Raw genomic sequence first — 20,254 nt, forward strand, 5'->3', positions numbered from 1 at the left:
CAGGTCCATTCTATTTAGTCCTTAAATCGGACAGAATGGGATTGGACCACATGTTGTGAGGATCCGAAACTGAAGTAGAAACTCTTGTTTAGGTTTAGTATTGCTGATACAGAAAATTTAGGAGCAAGCAGGACTTGTTTAATGTATGCTAAAGCACACATGAAGAAGTGGTTCTGTCAACATAAAATAACCTGCTCTCGGGGGAGGGGGCAAGAAAACTTCCTATTAAAGTATTGGGTATCAGTGTCCCAAAAGCATTTCTCTTACCATCGGTGGTTGAGAGTCATAGCCCCTAACTTGCTCAAAGGCCTTTCTGCATGCAGTACATGGGTAAATAATATATTCTGACAATATCTGGAACATTTTCCATTGTTAGAGTAACTCCTGTTCGTCATAGTGTTTGCCTTGTGGTGTTGATATTTGCAAAGAAATAGAGAGGGGGATGATGTCGTTCTGTTACTGAAGTGGTGAACCAAAACCGAATCTGTACTATTTTGCCATATCGTTTTAAAGGATGGGTGGTTTTATTTGTAGGACTTAACACCAAAACCTGAGCCAACCCTCATGAAAACAGGAAATAAAACCAGTGAAGTCCTTGTCACCTTCAACAGCACCGACTTCATTGGTCTCGCCACCTTAGGAGGAATGAATAGAAAGTGAATGGCCGGACTTTTCAGCATAATTCCATCATTTCGGCCTAGCAGGTTTATGCCTTAGGGTGTGCTTTGAAAAAGGACCTGTAAAAATAAACTCCCCACTGGTGTGTTGATCTTTATTTTATAAGCTTTACTGTTCAAGTGATGTTTACCGTTTAATAAGGCATTTTAATGACATGGAATCGGAGACCTCCCTCTTCAGTGGATTTTCTGGGTTAGTGACCCTATTTTTTTTCCAGTAAGTTAAGACTTAAAAGTGTAAAATTTCCTGAGAGTACACCTGAGATGGCCTTCAGTTGGCTCACATAGCATAGTTCAGCTCTTTGTGTCATGAGGACCCGTACATTGTCTTCCTCAAATGTCTTAGGTATTTTGAGTGTTTTAAGTATTTTTACCAACCACTAATGATGGACATACTCTTTCCAAAAATTGGTATATTGCAGTGTCCTTTTCCATCTTACTTTGACCTCTACCATTATTAGATCCTCATCATCTACACACTAATACATATCTTTATATAGTATGTAATCTATCTTTAAGACTACATGCTATGGGTTGTTGGCCTCACGTTGAGTTTTGTGCAGGTAGACTGGCAGACAACTTTGAAGATTCTGGGTCTAACTTCATTTTGATTCAGGCTCCACAGGAAACAGTTGAAACCAGAATGCCATCTTCTGCATTATTTTATAGACATTTTTATTACTCTCTTTTAGGTACTCAAGGAGTTGCACCTGGTCCTGTAATTGGGCTCCAAGCACCATCCACTGGTCTCCTTGGTGCCCGACCTGGCCTAATCCCACTTCAGCGCCCTCCAGGAATGCCTCCACCTCATTTACAGCGATTTCCTTTGATGCCACCTCGTCCCATGCCACCGCACATGATGCATAGAGGTCCACCGCCAGGCCCCGGGGGCTTTGGAATGCCTCCACCTCATGGAATGAAAGGCCCCTTTCCACCGCATGGCCCCTTTGTTAGGCCTGGGGGAATGCCAGGGCTTGGGGGCCCGGGGCCAGGCCCAGGGGGTCCCGAAGACAGAGACGGGAGGCAGCAACAGCCACAGCCACAGCAGCCGCCACCGCCACAGCCACAGCCACAGCAGCCGCCACCAGCTCAGCAGCCGCCACCGGCTCAGCAGCAACCACAACCGTTTAGAAACGATAACAGGCAGCAGTTCAATTCAGGTAGAGACCAAGAGAGGTTTGGAAGAAGATCTTTTGGAAATAGGGTGGAAAATGACCGGGAACGGTATGGGAACCGTAATGATGATAGAGATAATAGCAATCGTGAAAGGAGAGAGTGGGGAAGAAGGAGCCCTGACCGGGACAGGCACAGAGACTTGGAAGAGAGAAATAGACGCTCTAGTGGGCATCGAGACAGAGAGAGAGATTCTAGAGATAGAGAGTCTCGTAGAGAGAAGGAAGAAAACCGAGGAAAGGAGAAGCCTGAGGTGACAGACAGGGCAGGTGGTAACAAAACCGTTGAACCTCCCGGTAGCCAAGTGGGAGACGTAGACACTGTTTCAGAACTTGATAAGGGGGAGTCTGAGTCTGCAGTTGTAAAATCTTCTGAAGAGTTACCTGCTGAGGCTACCTCATCCGTTGAACCCGAAAAGGATTCTGGCTCAGCAGCAGAGGCTCCTCGTTAGAGACTGGAATTTGTCAAAATGTGACAGTGACGCTTCTGGAGTGTAGAGCTTGAGGTGTACAGATGCTGTATTATATTTGCTCCTGCTATATCACAGCCCCGCAGTAGTTGGTGGGGAATTGTAAGCAATTTGATTGCTTCCCTTCTATTTAAAAATAGCCACAAAATAACAAAAAATACTGAAAATATGAATAAATATTACCCTTTTTGCTGTAACTTTTTAAAAGTTTTGACTTTAAAAAGTTTACAAATCGTAATTAGAAGTGCTCTCTATTTTTTTTTTTTTTAATTTAAGACAAGGTAACGGTGAAAGCTCCTCAAAACAATAGGGATGTTTTTAATAAACTCTATTTTCATAACAAACTTTAATGTGTGCTATTCTTCCTACACTGCATTAAGGTGGAAAAGGATTGTTCACCATCAAAGTTTGAGCTGTTAATACTGTATTGGAGTCTAAATTAGACTTGTTTACTTGATGGAAATAGACATCTTTATGTAGTTACTCTCCAACACTTCATTTGTAATACTTTTTATTTTTAGCATTTCAATCATAAGGTGTAAAGGTTCATGGTTTTAATGTTAATGGAAAAGCTTGTTAGTTTCGCAGTTCAATCAAGGATTTCTTTTTTGCCATTGGCTTTGTGGTAAATGTTGCCCTAATTAATTTGTAAAGAGAAATTTTGCTGGGGGGAGGAAACTGGATCCCAGAGTACCCGTTTGTACTATAAAATTATCCGATTGCCTGGGTATTACTTATTTAGAAGGTTGAATGTTTTCTTACCATCCCATTAAATTTTTCAAAAGGGTGAAAGAAATCAAGGTTAAATTTGCAACCTAAAAGCTTTTTGTCTTATATGTTTTAAGGACTTAAAAGCAACCTATTGTTTCCTATAATATAGGCTTTGCCTGTTGCCTTTCTTTACCATTTTTTAAACTCCCCTGCTGGGCAGAGGTAGACTGAACTTTTTGTCACATATGAGAACATATAAAGTATTTTCTCTTTTGCTTAAAATTGTTGGGTTTACTAGGAAAAATAGATGTAGGTTATCCAAGAACTATTACATGAAGTCATCCAAAGCCAAATCAAACCTGTGTCTGAAATAGTTCAGAAAAGCAGTTCCATAAAACTGCTTTACTCAGTGCCAAGGAAAAGACCACACAATCCAAGTATTTATGGCCTTGTTGAAGCTTTTTTTCCCCCCTAAATTACATTTTTAAACTGTCCTCGTTTCATTCAGTGTGTTGAGCAGTAACTTTTTCTTTGCCCTCATCCCCAGGCGAAGCTGCTTTATTACTTTGGTTCTTAAATAGTACTCTGCAGCAAGATCTTGGTTTTGACAGGGAGAATGTATCTAGGACAATGTTCTTGTGTTCCCGACTTTAGAAAATGAGAAAAAAATCCAGGTTCGTATCTGCACTTAAATGATAAAACTTGTCCTTTGTTTGATGTTGGCCCACGGAGAGGTTTTAAAAAGTCCTAACTGAAACTGCTTCTGGAAAGAAACATACATGTGATCATTTAGTGGTCAGATTTCAGGGATTTAAAAAACCCGTGTTTCCAATTGTAAGTATTGGGATCATCCAATTTGCACATGACAAGCCCCCCCCCCCCCCCCCCCCCCCCCAAGTACCAAGTGGTAGTGATTACACTGGAGACTTGAAAGGTCACAAGCAGGTCCCTATATTTGAGTCCTATCCCACGTATGTACTCCAAATTGCACATTAGTGAAATCTGTTCATATTTTTAAATCCTGACTGATTTTAACCACTTATTCTGAGCATATTCTTTATCACCAATTTTAAAACTTTGAAAGCACTACAAATTGTCCTTTTCCAAATTTGCTTTTCCCCTCCCAAGCGATATCCTACATTTGATTAAGTATATCATATATTTATGATCAATCAGAACTGTAGTTTCTTTCTGGTTTCTCTGTTAGAAATAATGTTCTGCAACTCTCAAGAAACGACTGTGCTCCAGAGTCAAATCTGAAATAGGTTAACATTCATTTAAAAGCAGTTTCTCATAGGTACATAGCAAGTACTTACGATAAGAGAACTAGCCTTAAATTTACTAATTTGATGTATAAATCCTTAGACATAACCCACATTTAAACATTTCCTTGGTTCCATCTTAAAATGCTATGGTAGATTTCTTTAAATGGCTAATGTGAAAGCAGACTGGCACAGATGGAGTAACTGCTCATGTGTGTATGGAGAGAAATATGTGCCCCTGTGGCAGGTAGGTAATTTAATCCTACGGAGTCAAAATGCTGAGGAGCTAATCAGAGAAACCATCTTAATTTCCCTGAAGCTGACAAAAGATATTTGTCCAAGATTTAAATTGAGGTTAGTCTTAGCTAAAAGACCGGCTGCTAAAAATTTAAACATCATTTAAAACACTTTGAAAAGTGACCTCTATGAAACATGTAATACCTGTCAACCTACTACTAAATCTGTTCTGTTCAAACTCTATGTAGGGTATCAAGAGCTAATTTTGAGTTTCAATCTGGATACTTCACTAGGTTCAAAATTCAGTGCCATATGGTATATTTGTTTATTGCGGGCTTGAATGAGAATTGAAGAAATTCAGACAATGAAGTTTAATACCCATGATTATTAAGCCTGGCAAAATACAGAGATCATTGAAACAGACATTTTAACTGAATAGGAGTTTTATAAAATTATACAAATCTTCCAAGTGATCATAAATCAGTTCTCATTACAGGTACTTAAAGCAATTAAAAAGTCACACAAATTACACTTTTAAAGTTACAGTGTTTAATGTTTATCAAGTTAAATTTCTACAACTAGCAAGATAACATAGGAGTTACTAGGACTCAGATCGCATCCTAGGGAATATTTACTTGGCGATCCCAATGACACCACAAGCCAAACGACTCCCAGCGTTTCCCGTTTGCGTACTTTCTTCATTTCCACCTTTGCCCAAGTCATCTCGTTTCTCGTGGACCTTTAAAAAGTTTTAAGAACATTAACATACTTAGTGCTAGCAAGTAATTACCACCTCTTCCCAACAATACCCAAAAGACTTTTAAGAACCACTTAATGTTAGAAAACACCGTGTTAAAATAATTCCTAGCAGGGAAATACGCTAATATTTAATCTAGTAGTAAAAAATAGCAACAACTACTACTCAAAGCTTTCACTTGATGATTCAGATGGAAGTTAACTGTCCATGCTAGGTTTGAGCTGCTATCTTGCTAAAACCCCAACAACTCTTCTAGGCCACCACATGCCAATGTTAACCCTCCGTGAGACATGTTCATGGCCTCAATTACACTTATTCTCTTACAATAAACATTGTTTTGGAGAGAAAAGGAAAGTGAATTTTAAAAACTCAAAATTGTGCCTAATGAACTAGAAGTCTAAATGATCTTAAAAATATCTCAGGACTATTTAAATAACAGCATTTTCAATTTGGCTCATCTAACACTGATCGATGATTTTTCTGCCTCACAACTACAGCTGAAGAAAAGTCAAGGGTCAGCTGTAAAGAAAGGACTACAGGCAACAGAGAGCCTAGACTACTTGGTGTTTGTGAGAACCAGATGCAGCTCCCAGGCAGTCCCTTCCACGTGTTAGAGAAGTGACCATAACCTGCAGATGCGAATAAGGAATACTGAGGCCTGTCTCAGACTTTAGACCTAACAAAATGTTCTGTTTAACTACAAGGGGGGGGGGGGGGGACATTCAATCATGGCAAGAAAATACGGCCATTTAAAAACCAGACAAAGACGACTTCTGCTTCCACAATACGGATCTAATATGATCAAACGTAACCTACTTTACTACTGCATCTTAGCAGAACAGTGTTCATAACCAACCTAGATCATTAATTCATCGTCACTGTCATCAATAGGTTAACTGCTTTTCCTAATCTGAACTAAAAGTACAATGTATGTGGATCAGGATCAATAATCATGAAATCGTGAGAAGATATAGGACTGTTAGAAAAAACTGTATGCATACCCTATTATATGAAAACTCACCACCATCGTGCGGCCAATGATGGAATGGTCTCCTGAGAGTGCAATCAGAGAATCTTCCATAGACACGTTGGCCACACCGTCCTTGCCAGCAGTTACGTTGCCAAGGTCTCCAACATGCCTAACATTGAAAAAGTGTCAGGGATTAGGACTGATTTCCATTTACCTTACCATCAGGCTAGTTTGTGAGCTGAATTAAAAACTGAGTCAGATACATAAGGATGGACAAAGAGGTGGATATAATATGTATCAAATAGGACCCACTTTTTCAGAATGACAAAATTTTGGAACATACAAACTAGGAACAACTTGACATTCTAGACCCATTGCTCTTCAAAGCTTCAAATCTACAAAGAAATACTCTGGGAAGAATCGTGGGATGGGGGCACATCTAGAATTTCAGAGGTAAAGTACCAAAGGGTAAATTCTGAGTTATGCCTGTTAATTCTTGGCATGGCTAAGAAAGCTATGCCCCAGGCCTGTAATAAAAATAAATTACTCCCAGTCCTTAAATTTAGTATTTTCCTGAAAGGCTCTCTCAGGAAACACACATACAAATGGACTCACTGAATTTTCAGTAACAATTTTATCTACAAGGCTACCTATGTTTCACAATGATGGTTTATGTTGCTAGTGGTTGACAGTACTGTTATTCATGACATTTCCTGTATTAGTTCCCTTTGGCACTTGTATTAGTTCTATATTCAATAAATGCTACAAAACCAAATCGTCTTAAGTGTCCCCATTTGTCAATTACCAGCCTAGGGAATAAGCCGCTCCAGCACTTGGGGATACAGGGTTACTTGGGGCGGGGTGGGAGGCATACATACATAGAGGGCCTACTTAGAGGGCAATGAATTCAAGAGCAGAGGTGGGGAAGACTACTCAGTTATGTCAGCGTGCAATCTGCAAGTACTATACCCGCTCTGACCCAACAAGCCAGTGCCATACTTTTGATAAGAGTTAAGCACTTTGTCACTCACCTCTCTTGATCTTTTGGCCCACCATGTTTTTTGGATAGAGGATTAAAGTGAGGGCCTGCACTGGTACAGCCTATTTGCCAAAAGCAAAAACAAAAAGGTAGCTAAATTATGAATCAGGATTCCAAAATAAATTCTTAAAACAAACTGGTCATTACTAAAACCTCAAACAGAGAAAATACTGACCTACATCATAACTTCTAGGTTCATAAAAACAGGAAGCAACACCTTAAGACAAAATAAAATAGGCAAGCAGTAGGGACAAGTTCTAACTAGTGTGTGTGACAGCGGTAAAGGTAATACCCTTCTCTGGGCTTTGATTTCTTCACTGCCCTGTAAAACAAGAGGACCAAGACTTGATCTTCATGGTTCTTCTATCATTAAAACCCCAGGATTATGACTGTAGTTTATAAGGTAGCATACCTTAACTACAAAAACTCACCTCCCCAGCAACACACTACCAAGGAGCCCTACTGTGGCCTTTACTTGGTACCCGCAGAATATAAAATGGCACCTTCTGTCTAAGGGCCAAGGCTGTTGCCTCACAGAACTCCAGGAGTTCGCATTCAGAATATATTCTGTAAAAATGGCACTCTTGTGCTTCAGGGAAGGCCTTTCTCACAGAACACAACAATGCAGAAAGTGCTTTTGTGACATGGCTCTCTTCCCTCAGCAGGTGACGGAAAATCTCCATTGTTTACAGCTACTCCCCAGCTCCCCCAGGGAGAAGACACACAGGTTACAGGAAGCAGCACAGTAAGTCCATGGCACACACCTCCCAAAGCAGAGCCAGTAAAAAAGTAAAGAGCAACCTGAGGAGTTTTAGTAATTGTTGAAATAGATCAAAGCGTGTCATTAAATCACAATTTTTACAGGAACTCAATTACAGAACAGTAAAAACAAATTCCAGCAAGATGAATCAAGTTTTCACCATAAAAAGTCTCAACACCCAGTTCAGATTACTCAAAAACGGTAGAAGAGGATTAAATGCATTTTAACCCATAAACTTTTGTTAACTTGCTTCTAATTAATGGAACTCAATCCAAAGCATCAAGAGTTTACATTCTTTTTTCATATTTGACTTTACTTCTGTCCCACTAAGACCCCTGCGTCGGCAGCATGGAGCTATTCTTACAGGATGATGCAAATAAATGCAGACCCTGTGCTTGAAGCACCCACCCTCAACCCCAGCTCACAAACACCTGCGATCACTATGGCAGTAAGAAAGTAGCTTTTTTGTTTTCTAAAAAATACTTGAGACTCTTTTATAATCAAGATATGATCATAAAAAACAAACAAAAACCACATCAACTTCTTCCTCTTCCTTTCCACACTTAAAGAGTCCAAAGCCAGTGCTATGGCTCATGTCCCTCAGGTCGACCTTAGTAATCATATTATCTTTTTTTTTTCATGTTAAGGGGTAGCTCTACTCAGTACATTTATCTTACTATGTGAAACAGGTAGGAGTCACTGGACCAACACAACACCCACCTTGTGTATTATCTCCAAACTGATGGACGTGGAATCCATGCTCTCCTTCAGTCAATCCTGTAATGGTTCCTGATACCACAACAGGCCCATTGCCCTTTAGTCAAAGAAAAGTGCAAGAAGTTTGAGAGAGCAAGTGCTGCTAAACAAAGAAAACAGGTGAATTATCTTTACCAGTCACAGGAAAACAACATGGGAGTTGAAAGATCTGTGTCCAAATCCCAGGCCCACCCCTTTCTAGTGAGCTATTTAACTGTTCCAGGCCAGGGACCCAACACTAGGGAGATGTGACCTTGTTCTAAGACAGCCCAGGAGCCCTGAAACCAGCATCACAATTAAATAAAAGACCCCAGTGGCGCCTGGGTGGCTCAGTGGGTTGAGGATGAGTATCTGACTTCCGCTCAGGTCATGATCTTATGGTTCTTGGGTTCAAGCCCCACATCATGCTCGCTGCTGTCAGCTAGGACCCTGCTTCAGATCCTCTGTCCCCCTCTCTTCTCTCTCTGTCCCTCCCCTGCTTGTTCTCTCTCAAAAATAAACAAACATTAAAATAAATAAAATAGCCCAGAAAAAGCACCTAATCAGAGTGGCAAGTAGAGTGAGCACTTAAATGGTAGATTATAGACTTTGTAGGGATTTGACTCCCTTTCAGTGAATACGTAACATGAATAAGTTATTTATTTTGTAAATACTTTTGAATATGCTATATCTGCACATGCTGAATAGGTGTATATATCAAACTTTTTAACCCAAATGTCAACACATCATAGCACCTTTTTTTATTCATGCAGACCCTCTTCCATAAAGCAAACATACAAATTTGCCTCCAAAAAAAAAAAAAAAAAAAGGAAAGAAAGAAAGAAAAAAAAAAAAAAGAAACAAAACGAAACGACACTAATCATATACAACTAACCTAGGATCCCTGGTTCTCCACTCTCCCCCTAGGTGGGTATTTATCAGTTTCCACCAGAGATATTTTTTTTATTAATAGCCAGAAAATATCCTGTCCCACTGTCCCCGGGGGACTGATTCTGCTCTAACCAAAGGTACTGTCTTCTAAAGTCATTTTAGGCATTCAAACCCAGATAACCTTTCCACTCTGACAGCACAGAGAAAGGGCAATGAAAACACAAAGGTAGAAAAACACATAGGGATCACCACGCAGGCAACAATAATAGGTAACAGTACTATACAGCTACATACAGAAAGAAAGAAAGTTAACTGGTATAGCTACAAAGAGATCTTAGGAACTAAAATAAAACACACACAGAAGTACACGTGATGGGGTCTTTGTTTTTAGCTTGGTTTGTTTTTTAATAGTCAGGGCCAACAGTTACAAGAGGTGTTGGCCTTGAACATCTGACTTCCCATTGGATACAAAGCACCGCTCAAAGGAAGTAGTATGGCAACTGCTGCCCTTCTTTGCTCTGCTTTTTGAGGACAGATACACTAGAATTTTTCTAAGCATAAGCTTTAATTCTGTAAAAACCAAAACGAGAGTGTTACCCCCCCCCCCCCCCAGAATACACGGCGTTACCAAGAGCACAGAGACAAAGGGCAGGGTCTTCCCAGCATCTGTACACGGGTCCTGGGTAAAGGCAGAGCACACAGGAGTAGCTCAGCAGTAAGCTGCCTAGTTACAGACCTACAGGGGCCGCACTGTTGTCTTAAATGAGTAAAAACAGGTCAGGGAAGCGAAAGGAATATAAACCAACTGGTCCCGCAGAGTGCTGTCCTGAGCTAATGAAGGCTCAAATTTTTCAAAAGATCTCCAAATTTTTCAAAAAGAAGCCAGGAATCTGGACTTCTAGGTGAAAATTTCAGATTTTTAAAAACTGGAAACTAATCCAAAAATATTTTAAGTTTATTTTTATTTAACTTGACAGAGAGACAGCAAGCGAGGGGCAGACAAAGAGGGAAACGGAATCCCAAGCAGGCTCCGTGCTGTCAGCAAAGAGCCAAATGAGGGGCTCGAACTCACAAACCATGCTTAACTGACTGAGCCACCCAGATGCCCCACTAATCCAAAATTTTAAACGCTCTCTAAACCAAACAAATATGGTTTATTTCCAATTTAACACACCTGTATATCCGTAGAGCTGTAATGCTGAACTACACAAGGATCTTTTATCAGGTACAAACAGCACCACCAAAATGAAGTTTGGAACTTGAAAAAGGGGAGTCATACACGCAGCTCAGGGAAGGTGGGTAGACTGAGTTACGTATGGATTCACAGCTCGGCTTCTGAATGTAAAGCAGAAGCCATTTCTCCATAGCCAGAGGGAAGGGATCCCTCAGAAGCTGCCTAGAATTCTCTAGTATTTTGGCAAAATTACACAAGGAGAGAAGAGGAGCAAAACAAAGTCTGGCAAATGAAAGCAGCAAAATTTAGTCAACTGCCAAAAAGCCTTTTCCAGAAAATTTGCAAACCACTCAAAGGATAAAATTAAACTCCCTTGCATAAATTTCATAAACAGGGACACTTACAAAGATTACTTTTCCTGTCCTTTCACATTTCTGTAAGCCCCTTTAAAGATTAAACCTCATTCATATATTGAATATCATGATTATCAAGCAAAGTATGACAATTTTCCATCAGTTCGTAACCTTGCTAAGATTTGGGAGACAAACACCTTCCTTGTAAAACATGTGTTTCATAATACAATTAATGAGTATTTCTGTATACTTTATTCTTTGACCATCTCAGTAGGGGGCTTGTTGGTAGAGCAATTTCAAAACCACTTTACAGAAAATTTGGTTAAATCAATGTACAGACAAGCAAGTTGAGTGACACTCCAGGTCTCCTGACTTCCAACTCCAAAATCCCATCCACTACTCTCTAAAAGTTCTCAAAGCTTGATGCAAATTAGTACTAGTGTAGAAACTAAACCCAGCAATGCTCAGGGGCACCTGGGTGTCTTAGTGGGCTAAGCTTCGGACTCTTGATCTCAGCTCAGGCCGTGATCTCACAATTCGTCAGATCGAGCCCTGCATCAAGCTCGCTGCGATGTCAGTGCCGGGCCTGCTTGGGATTCTCTTTCTCTCTCTCTCTCTGCCCACCCCCCCCCCCCCCCCGACTGGTTCTCTTCCTCTGAAAATAAACATTTAAAAAAAAAAAAAAAAAGCCAACCAGCAATGCTCATATTGCGCCCTGACAGATTTTGATATAATTGATCTGGAATTAGTATCAGTATCACATTTTTTAAAAGCTCCCCAAATGAGTCTACTGTGCACCCAGGGTAAAACATCGCAGGTCTGGAAAACACCCAAGGGAGTAGGTTAGATCTCTGGCTTCTGGAGCTTTGGAGGAGGAAAAGGAGCTTTGCCCAGGGCCATCTTCTTTGACTTTACAGCCAGACCATGACCCAGAGCAAGGGTCAGCAAACTTTTCTGCAAGGGGCCAAGGTTTCTGTCCCCTTAAAATCAAAAACAAACGGAGACCAGCCTTGATAATTCCCCGATCAGACAAAACCAAGTTAGTCATACAGGCAAAAGCTTAATTGGCTTATTTGGCAAGACTAGCTTGACACGGGTCTTTTCTTATTTATGCCTTGTGGAAATGGTAAGCAAAAGTCAAGCTGTTTCCCAAGGTCAGTATGTGGTAGCCACTAACCAATTTCTTAGCATCTAAGAAAACTAAAATCATAACCCATCACTGTGAAACATAAAGTCAATGCCTTCTCACTACAGAAGACGCTTTATGACAATATATACCCCTCAGCCGCGTTCCATGAATTGGTCTGAGTGCTCCCGGTTCACGACCATCTTTTGGTGTGTGCACAATAAACTTTCACTAATCAGTACTTCAGGGATTCAATGGTTGTATTTCTTTGTACAGTCGCATGACTCTTGTTTTTTAGGACCCTCTGAACTAACCATATACAAACCACTCTTAGCTCCGGGGCTGTACGAACACCCGCATGGGGACGGGCTGTGCCCACAGGCTGCAAGCTGCAGACCTCTTGAGCGGAAAGGAAACCCCAAAGCTGGGTAACGGATGCGACTATACCCAAGTGGCTCGGCCGCACTCGCCATCACCAACCCCCCCCTCCCGCCCCCGCCGCCCCATTCCCGAACCTCAAGGGCGGCCAGGCCCCGGACTGCGCAACTCCGAATCTGCACGAGCTTCAGGACCCAGAAAAAGACCCCGCAAGGAAGGGCCACAGCCTCTGCAAAAACGTCACGTCTCCGCCCCGGCCTACCGACGCGGCGGCGCCGGCCCAGGCCCTCGGGGCAGCCGGCCTCCGTCCGCGCTCTCCAAGCACCCCCGGGGCCGCCCGAGGCTCCTTCCCTGCACCCTGGCCCAGGCCTAGCCACGCACCGCCGCCCCTGCCCGGCCCGCCCGGTGACTCAGCACTCGGCCGCCGCACCGCCGCGGGGCAAAGGCCTCGGGCGGCGCGAACCCGCAGACTCCGCGCGGCGGGGGCGTGACGAAGGCGGCTCGAGGCCCGGCGGGCCGGCGCTCCGGGGCACAGGTGAGCGGGCGCGGCCTTCCTGCCGGCCTCCGCCCCAGCCCTTGCCTTCTGTACGAAGTGGATGGTGCCCTCCACCGGGCCCTGGCCCTTCAGCACGCACACGGCCTTCATCTCCATGACTCTCGGGGTCCGGTCCGAGCTTCGAGGGCTCCGAGGACACCGGAGGACGCCGCAGAAGACGCCGACGCAAACCGGGGTGGCCGCGCCGCGCGCTCTTAAAGGCCGAAACTCTGGCTCCGCCCACCCTGGCCCGGAACCAATCGTCCCCCGCGCTCAGCCCGCGCCCCACAGGGCTTTGGCACGCGAGTGGCCTGGAACGACCGGGGGCGGGACTAAGGGGCGGCGTGGGGAACCTTGCGTCCCGCGCCGCCGGCTCCCTCCGCCCCGCGGCTCGAAAACGCCCAGAAACATGGAACTGTGGAAAAAATCAGCCATTCCCTTCCAGCCTGTGGATTGCAGTACGCGAACCTGGGGAAATGAGGTATACGTGGCACGCCTTTAATTTCTTAAGTCACTTTGTCTGGAAATGTCATCGGTTATAATGACCTTGTCTCCTCTGTTGCTTGGAAATTGGGATGCGTCAAGCTGGTTGCTTTTTGTGGTTTTCATGTGTGTCTTGTTTCTTGGGTTTCGGAGGGTGTGTAAGGTCGGCGCATCTGAATCTCTGCCCTTGCCTTTTCTTCCCTGCGGTTGTCTTAGTCCTTAGCACACAGAGTTGGTAATCTGGCTAGAGGAACTCTGTGTTGTCTTCACAGTTTTCCTGTTAGACCGAGAAGGCCACAACCGGTGAGAATCCCAAAACGTCAGCTGGCTGACTTCTGCACGTCTCTCGTGTTTCGTCCGGCCCTCCTGCCCCAGCGGTCGGGGAGGAGGGCAGAATGGGCACACAATTTATACCTCCAAACGCCGGAATATTGCTTAGTCTTCCAGAAAGATATTTCCAAATTTGTTATGAAATGAGCAAAAACACAAACTACTTGTGTGTGTATGTTATTAAAGGATAAACATATTCAGTGTGTGCTCCGAAATGTCTAGAAAGATGGACAGGAGACTCTGGCACCTTTGGGGTGCAAATTTAACTTCTGCTAGGTTCTCGTAGAATTTTTTTTTTTTTTTTTTTTTTTTACAGTGAATGTGAATTTGTTTGCAACCATACGGCTTTGAGAATCCTATCCACCTTTCTCCGCACACACTTTTGCAGGGAGGCTAGTTTGATAGGCCGTAGGAAGGGGGCGGCGCCTGGGTGGCTCAGTCTGTTGAGCATGGGACTCTTGGTTTCGGCCAAGGTCATGATCTTATGGTTCCTGGGTTCAAGCCCCACCTGGGGAGGGTAGAGCCTGCTTGGGATTCTCTCTCTCCTCTCTCTCTCTGCCCCTTCCCCTGCTCGCTCTCTCTCTCTCTCTCAAAAAAAGAATAATAAACTTAAAAAAAAAAGTTGATATTTTATTTATTTTTTTATATAGTTTTTTTTTTATTTTTTTTAATGTTTTATTTATTTTTGAGACAGAGAGAGACAGAGCATGAGCAGGGGAGGGGCAGAGAGAGAAGGAAACACAGAATCTGAAGCAGGCTCCAGGCTCCGAGCTGTCAGCACAGAGCCCGACGCGGGGCTTGAACTCACAAACCGCGAGATCATGACCTGAACCGAAGTCGGACGCTTAACCGACTGAGCCAACTAAAAAAGTTGATATTTTAAAGTAAACCACGCTGGGGGCATGGAGGAGAGTAGGCATCTTCATCTTCCACCCTGACAGGGCATGCCTGACTGAACACCTACAAAGTTGACTAAACTGTTTTTGGAGGTGGGATGAAGTTACCTTAAAGTGGAAGTGTGCATTAGAGTCACCCAAAGGGCTCGTTAAATTGCAGGTTGCTGTGGTTCTGGAACTTTCATTCCTGACTTGTTCCCAGGTAGCACCGGTGCTGCTGGCCTGGGACCTCGCTTTGAGGACCTGTGGCTTGAAGGAGTTCTTGCCCACGAAAGCAGGAAAATTGAGGCAAAGGGCTGGACCCTACTTGACTCCAAAGAGGAGATGGGGAAAGTGTCCTGAAAAGAAAAGTGGAGACAAGGAGACCCCAATAGGGGCCAAGAAGGGACAGACATACAGGAAAAAGAGCTCTGCTTGCTGGGGATTTGTGTTCTGTTTGCTTTGTGGGATCTTTAAATCCTCCCCATTTCCTGAGAACTCTTCACCATGAGATCCGTATTTCCCTCAGTCGGCAGGATTCAGTGGTGAGGATGACAAAATACTGAGACCTAATCCAAGGCCACAGTGACACCAGGGCAGGGAGTGCTTCAGCCACATCTGTGTTAAACTTTATTTATTTATTTAGATCCTCAGACTCCAAGGCTTCCTCTACCAGAGATGCGCAATCCACATTTTTTATCGTCCTCTCGAAAGTGCACATATTTGTAATTTTGCTGCTTATACTTACTAGTGTTCTCCAGGCATATGCCAATAGAGAGTTGGATAAATGTGTGCATGCCAGCCAAAGGGCCTTTGCTCAAGGTCTAAGTTTCTTTGGGTTCCAGGAAGTTAGAGACTCAGGTTTCAGTTCATCGGGAGTACTTGGCAAGGATCCAGCCCCCGAACCAGCCAGCCCATGGATGCAAAGAACGGCCTGGGACAGGGGCTTGGTTCTCTCTTGAGCTATTCAGATGAAGCCTGGGCATCCCCCTGTTTTGGTCAGTGGAAGGCCTTTGTTGTCCTGCCAGTTTAGAGGACCCCGGAGGTTCATTCCCAGCACTGCCCTCCCTCCTGGGCAAGGGAGTTCCTGGCCCTGGGCCCCATACTTTAGAAGACCCTGTCTGCCCCTCCTCAAGCCAGCTCTCCTGAGGGGGAAAGAGTCTGTGGAGCCAGGAGGGTCAACCTTACCCCTCCTTCTAGAACAGGGTTAAGGAATTTAAATACAGGCATACCTCATTTTGTTGCACTTCACTTTATCATGCTTGGCAGATGTCGCATTTTTTGACGGATTGAAGGTTTGTGGCGACCCTGATCAAGCGCGTCTGTTGGCACCATTTTTCCAACAGCCTTTGCTCACTTTGCTCACTCTCTGTGTCACATTTTTGGTTAATTCTTGCAGTATATCAAGCTTTGTTATTATCATTACGTTATGATCTGTGATCAGTGATTACGACTGGCTGAAAGCCCAGATGATGGTTAGCATTTTTTTTTTAAATTTTTTTTTTTTAAGTTTATTTATTTTTGGGACAGAGAGAGACAGAGCATGAACGGGGGAGGGGCAGAGAGAGAGGGAGACACAGAATCGGAAACAGGCTCCAGGCTCTGAGCCATCAGCCCAGAGCCTGACGCGGGGCTCGAACTCACGGACCGCGAGATCGTGACCTGGCTGAAGTCGGACGCTTAACCGACTGCGCCACCCAGGCGCCCCTGATGGTTAGCATTTTTTAGCAATAAGGTATTTTTAAATTAAGGTGTGTACATTTTTTTAGACTTGATGCTGTTGCACACTTACTGGACTTTCATATAGTGTAAACAAAACTATAAATTAATCTGACTTCCTTTATTGCAATATTCACGTTATTGCAGGGGTCTGGAACCAAGCCCCCAATATCTCCAAGGCGTGCCTGTATGTGATCTTGAGCAGTATTGTGTCCTTCTACAGCAGGATATCTCAGTCTTGGCACTCTTAATATTGGGTCAGATAACACTTGTTGTTGTTGTTCTGTACCTTGTAGGATGTTTAGAAGCATCCCCAGCCTCTACCCACTAGATGCTCTAACACCCCCCTCCGCAAGCTGTGACAAGCCGAATACCACTACAAATTGCCAACTGTTCCCTGAGGGGCAAAATTGCTCCCAGTTGAGAACCACTGTTCAGAACTGCCATTAAATATGTAAGACCTTGGAATTTCTTGGCGCACTAGACCTGTTTCCAGGGCTTGGACACACTAAAGACGGACTGTGCCACCATGGGTATGTATCTGAATTTGACCATAGGCCCCCTCAGTGCACCTTGCAGCCTGGGGCTGGGGAAGGAAGGAAGGAGCAGGGACAGAGGACTGGCTCTCATTCTTTTGCCGCCTTCCTACATAGAACTCAAGAAGCCCAAGAATTCCATATTTGAATCTGCCTCCTGGGTCTTTGTGAAGGTATATTTGTTAAGGCAGAGGATAGGGTATATTTTATTTAGCTGTTATCTTGATTTATATCATTTAAATATTTAGTGTATGGTGCCCTTGCCCCAGTCTTGTAAATGTTAGGGCAGGCCTATTCGTTTGAACCTTGGGATTCCGTGATGGCTTTGGACTCAATTCCATAATTTAGCCCCAGAGTTCGTGTGTTTCAAACTGGAGTGTGACCAGAGTACTCAGACGGGTAATTTTGAAAAGTTCACTGTTGTACCAGGCCAGTCCGATTGAGAATCATTATCTCCAAGAAGTCCAAAGAGTCCTAAAGTAGCTGGGGTTGTCTTGAGCCCCAGAATGTGGCTGGAATTTGACAGTCAGAATAGAGCACAGGTAATCCAGAGAGACTTTGATTTTATAGGGAATGATGAAGGGGGATAGATGTCTCCGATATTACTGCAGCCTGTGTAGATGACTAAGCAGCTTGCGATGTGTCATTCTGGCATTCCTGAGAACGAAAATCAGTGTTTGGGGGACCTCCGTCGTTGAGAGGTGAGTGAGAAGGTAGACTAGAAATTCAGTCTTGCGTTTCCATTTTCCCCTTCCTCTTCTTCCTTTCCTAGGGCTCAATTTTTCTACTTTTCTCTTTTATCTCATCTTTCTCTTTCCCTGAATCATTTGTATTTCTGCGACTGAAAGTAGTTTCCCCCTTATATCTTCATCATTCTCGGTAAATATTTAGTTTTCTATTAATCTCCTTCATATCACACATCACAAAGGGATTATCACCAAGGCCTTTGCCGATGAAAACATATTTTTATATGAATTGTAGGAAAATGTCCGAGCTCGGGATAATCCAAAAGAAGCAAAGTAGAAAGAGAGAGGATTTTTTTAATGCTAAGAAACAAATGCACCAACAACTAGGAAGCCCACGAGAAACTGTTAAAAGTGGTATTAGCTAGTTTTTCTGCAGCTATTAAAATGCAGATGATAGTAAATCCCCCAACCTGAAACCTGTTCCCAATAAACCCTTTAAGAAGATTGTATCACAGAATCATGAAGTATCGGAGGCATTTTTAAAAGTTGGAAAGTAGGGGCGCCTGGGTGGCGCAGTCGGTTAGGCGTCCGACTTCAGCCGGGTCACGATCTCGCGGTCCATGAGTTCGAGCCCCGCGTCGGGCTCTGGGCTGATGGCTCAGAGCCTGGAGCCTGTTTCCGATTCTGTGTCTCCCTCTCTCTCTGCCCCTCCCCCGTTCATGCTCTGTCTCTCTCTCTGTCCCAAAAATAAATAAACGTTGAAAAAAAAAAAAATTAAAAAAAAAAAAAAAAGTTGGAAAGTAGGGGCGCCTGGGTGGCGCAGTTGGTTAAGCGTCCAACTTCAGCCGGGTCACGATCTCGCGGTCCATGAGTTCGAGCCCCGCGTCGGGCTCTGGGCTGATGGCTCAGAGCCTGGAGCCTGTTTCCGATTCTGTGTCTCCCTCTCTCTCTGCCCCTCCCCCGTTCATGCTCTGTCTCTCTCTGTTCCAAAAATAAATAAACGTTGAAAAAAAAAATTAAAAAAAAAAAAAGTTGGAAAGTAAATAGCATAAGAATTAATGTAGATTGTTACGTTAGTAAGCAGGAGTGAACAGTCTGCAATTAGAAGTTTGCAAACTGTGATTGCCAGTTAGCTGGATATTTAATAATCTCATCAATAACATATGTCATATGCTTTATTTTCAGCAGTTCCAAGCTGGTCTCTGGCTCAGTCTGGCCCACAGTGTCTTCTTGGATAATTCTGTCTAGATCTCGGCTGTAAATCGAAGCTACCTGGGCCCCACATTAGAACCACCTGGGAGTTTTTTGGGTTTTTTTTAGACACTGGGCTTGTGGGGGGCAACTGGGTGGCTCAGTTGGTTGAACGTCTGACCTCAGCTCAGGTCATGATCTCTGGGTAGCTGGGTGGCTGAGTGGGTTCAACATCCAACTTGGTTTCAGCTCAGGTCGTGATATCATGGTTCATGGGTTTGAACCCTGCACTGGCAGAGCCTGCTTCAGATTCTCCCTCCCTCTCTCTCTGCCCCTCCCCCGCTTATGCTAGCTCACTCTCAAAAATAAATAAACTTGAAAAAAAAAAAAAGACATTCCTTCTGGGACACCTGGGTGGCTCAGTCGGTTAAGTGTCCAGCTTCAGCTCAGGTCATGATCTCACAGTTCATGGGTTCGAGCCCCATGTCGTGCTCTGTGCTGACAGCTCAGGGCCTGGAGCCTGCTTCGGGTTCTGTGTCTCCCTCTCTTACTGCCCCTCCCCTGCTCACACTCTGTCTCTCTCTGTCAAAAATAAGTAAACATTAAAAAAAAAAAAATTTTTTTTTTTAAGAAACTAACAATGGTTTTCTTTGAGAATGGGTGTTGTTTTATCACATGAGAAAAATAACACCTTTATTTGGTGAAACAAGCATAACCAGGTTTCTGTTATGTGCAGTCAAAAGCAGTTTCTAACTGATAAAGAGGAGAAGCCACCCAAGGAGTTTTAGCAGGAAGCAGCACGACTGTGTTCATATGTGAGGGTGATTCCTAGGATATCTGAGTGTGGGGACTGACCAAGGGTTGGGTGGACTGAAGGCAGAGAGGCCATTTGGGAGCCATGATAAGGTCCTGGCCTAAGGCCATTACTGGAAAAAAAGGGGAGAGATAATGGAAATGCAACTGCTAGCCTCATTGACTATCAACGGTCAGGATGGGGGGGGGGGAGCAAATGTAGTTTCCAGGTTCAGGCTTGGGGCACAGGGTGTGGATGGTGGTGTTATTTACCAAGGAAAGCAAGTGGAAGGATAAAGAGCCTCATTCAGGACAGGATGCATCTGGGGTGCCTGAGGAGCCTTGGAAGTGCCAAGCTGGCATTGTCCACCTGGATGTGGGTCTGAACCTCAGGG

The 20,254-nt window shown here is 43.8% G+C and overlaps 2 protein-coding genes across 5 annotated transcripts in view; one reads left to right on the forward strand and one right to left on the reverse strand.

The window, feature by feature from the left end:
• The window catches only part of SCAF4 (SR-related CTD associated factor 4), a 64,805-nt gene extending 57,774 nt beyond the window's left edge, over nucleotides 1-7,031 (forward strand). For all 4 annotated transcript variants that reach the window (XM_043593746.1, XM_043593748.1, XM_043593747.1 and 1 more), the window contains exon 20: nucleotides 1,370-7,031. In XM_043593746.1, the coding sequence (XP_043449681.1) occupies nucleotides 1,370-2,301 (932 nt within the window). In that variant the 3' untranslated portion in view covers nucleotides 2,302-7,031. The remainder of the gene's footprint in view (nucleotides 1-1,369) is intronic.
• SOD1 (superoxide dismutase 1) lies at nucleotides 4,895-13,397 on the reverse strand. The gene is made up of 5 exons (XM_043593751.1): nucleotides 13,293-13,397; nucleotides 8,776-8,869; nucleotides 7,288-7,357; nucleotides 6,308-6,425; nucleotides 4,895-5,268 (listed from the first exon to the last, which is right to left on the reverse strand). Exons 1-5 carry the CDS (start codon nucleotides 13,362-13,364, stop codon nucleotides 5,161-5,163), a joined length of 462 nt encoding a protein of 153 aa, XP_043449686.1. The 5' UTR covers nucleotides 13,365-13,397; the 3' UTR covers nucleotides 4,895-5,160.
• Between the last annotated feature and the right edge of the window lie 6,857 nt (nucleotides 13,398-20,254).

The sequence above is a fragment of the Prionailurus bengalensis genome, chromosome C2, assembly GCF_016509475.1.
Source record: "Prionailurus bengalensis isolate Pbe53 chromosome C2, Fcat_Pben_1.1_paternal_pri, whole genome shotgun sequence".
NCBI classification, from domain to species: Eukaryota; Metazoa; Chordata; class Mammalia; order Carnivora; family Felidae; genus Prionailurus; species Prionailurus bengalensis.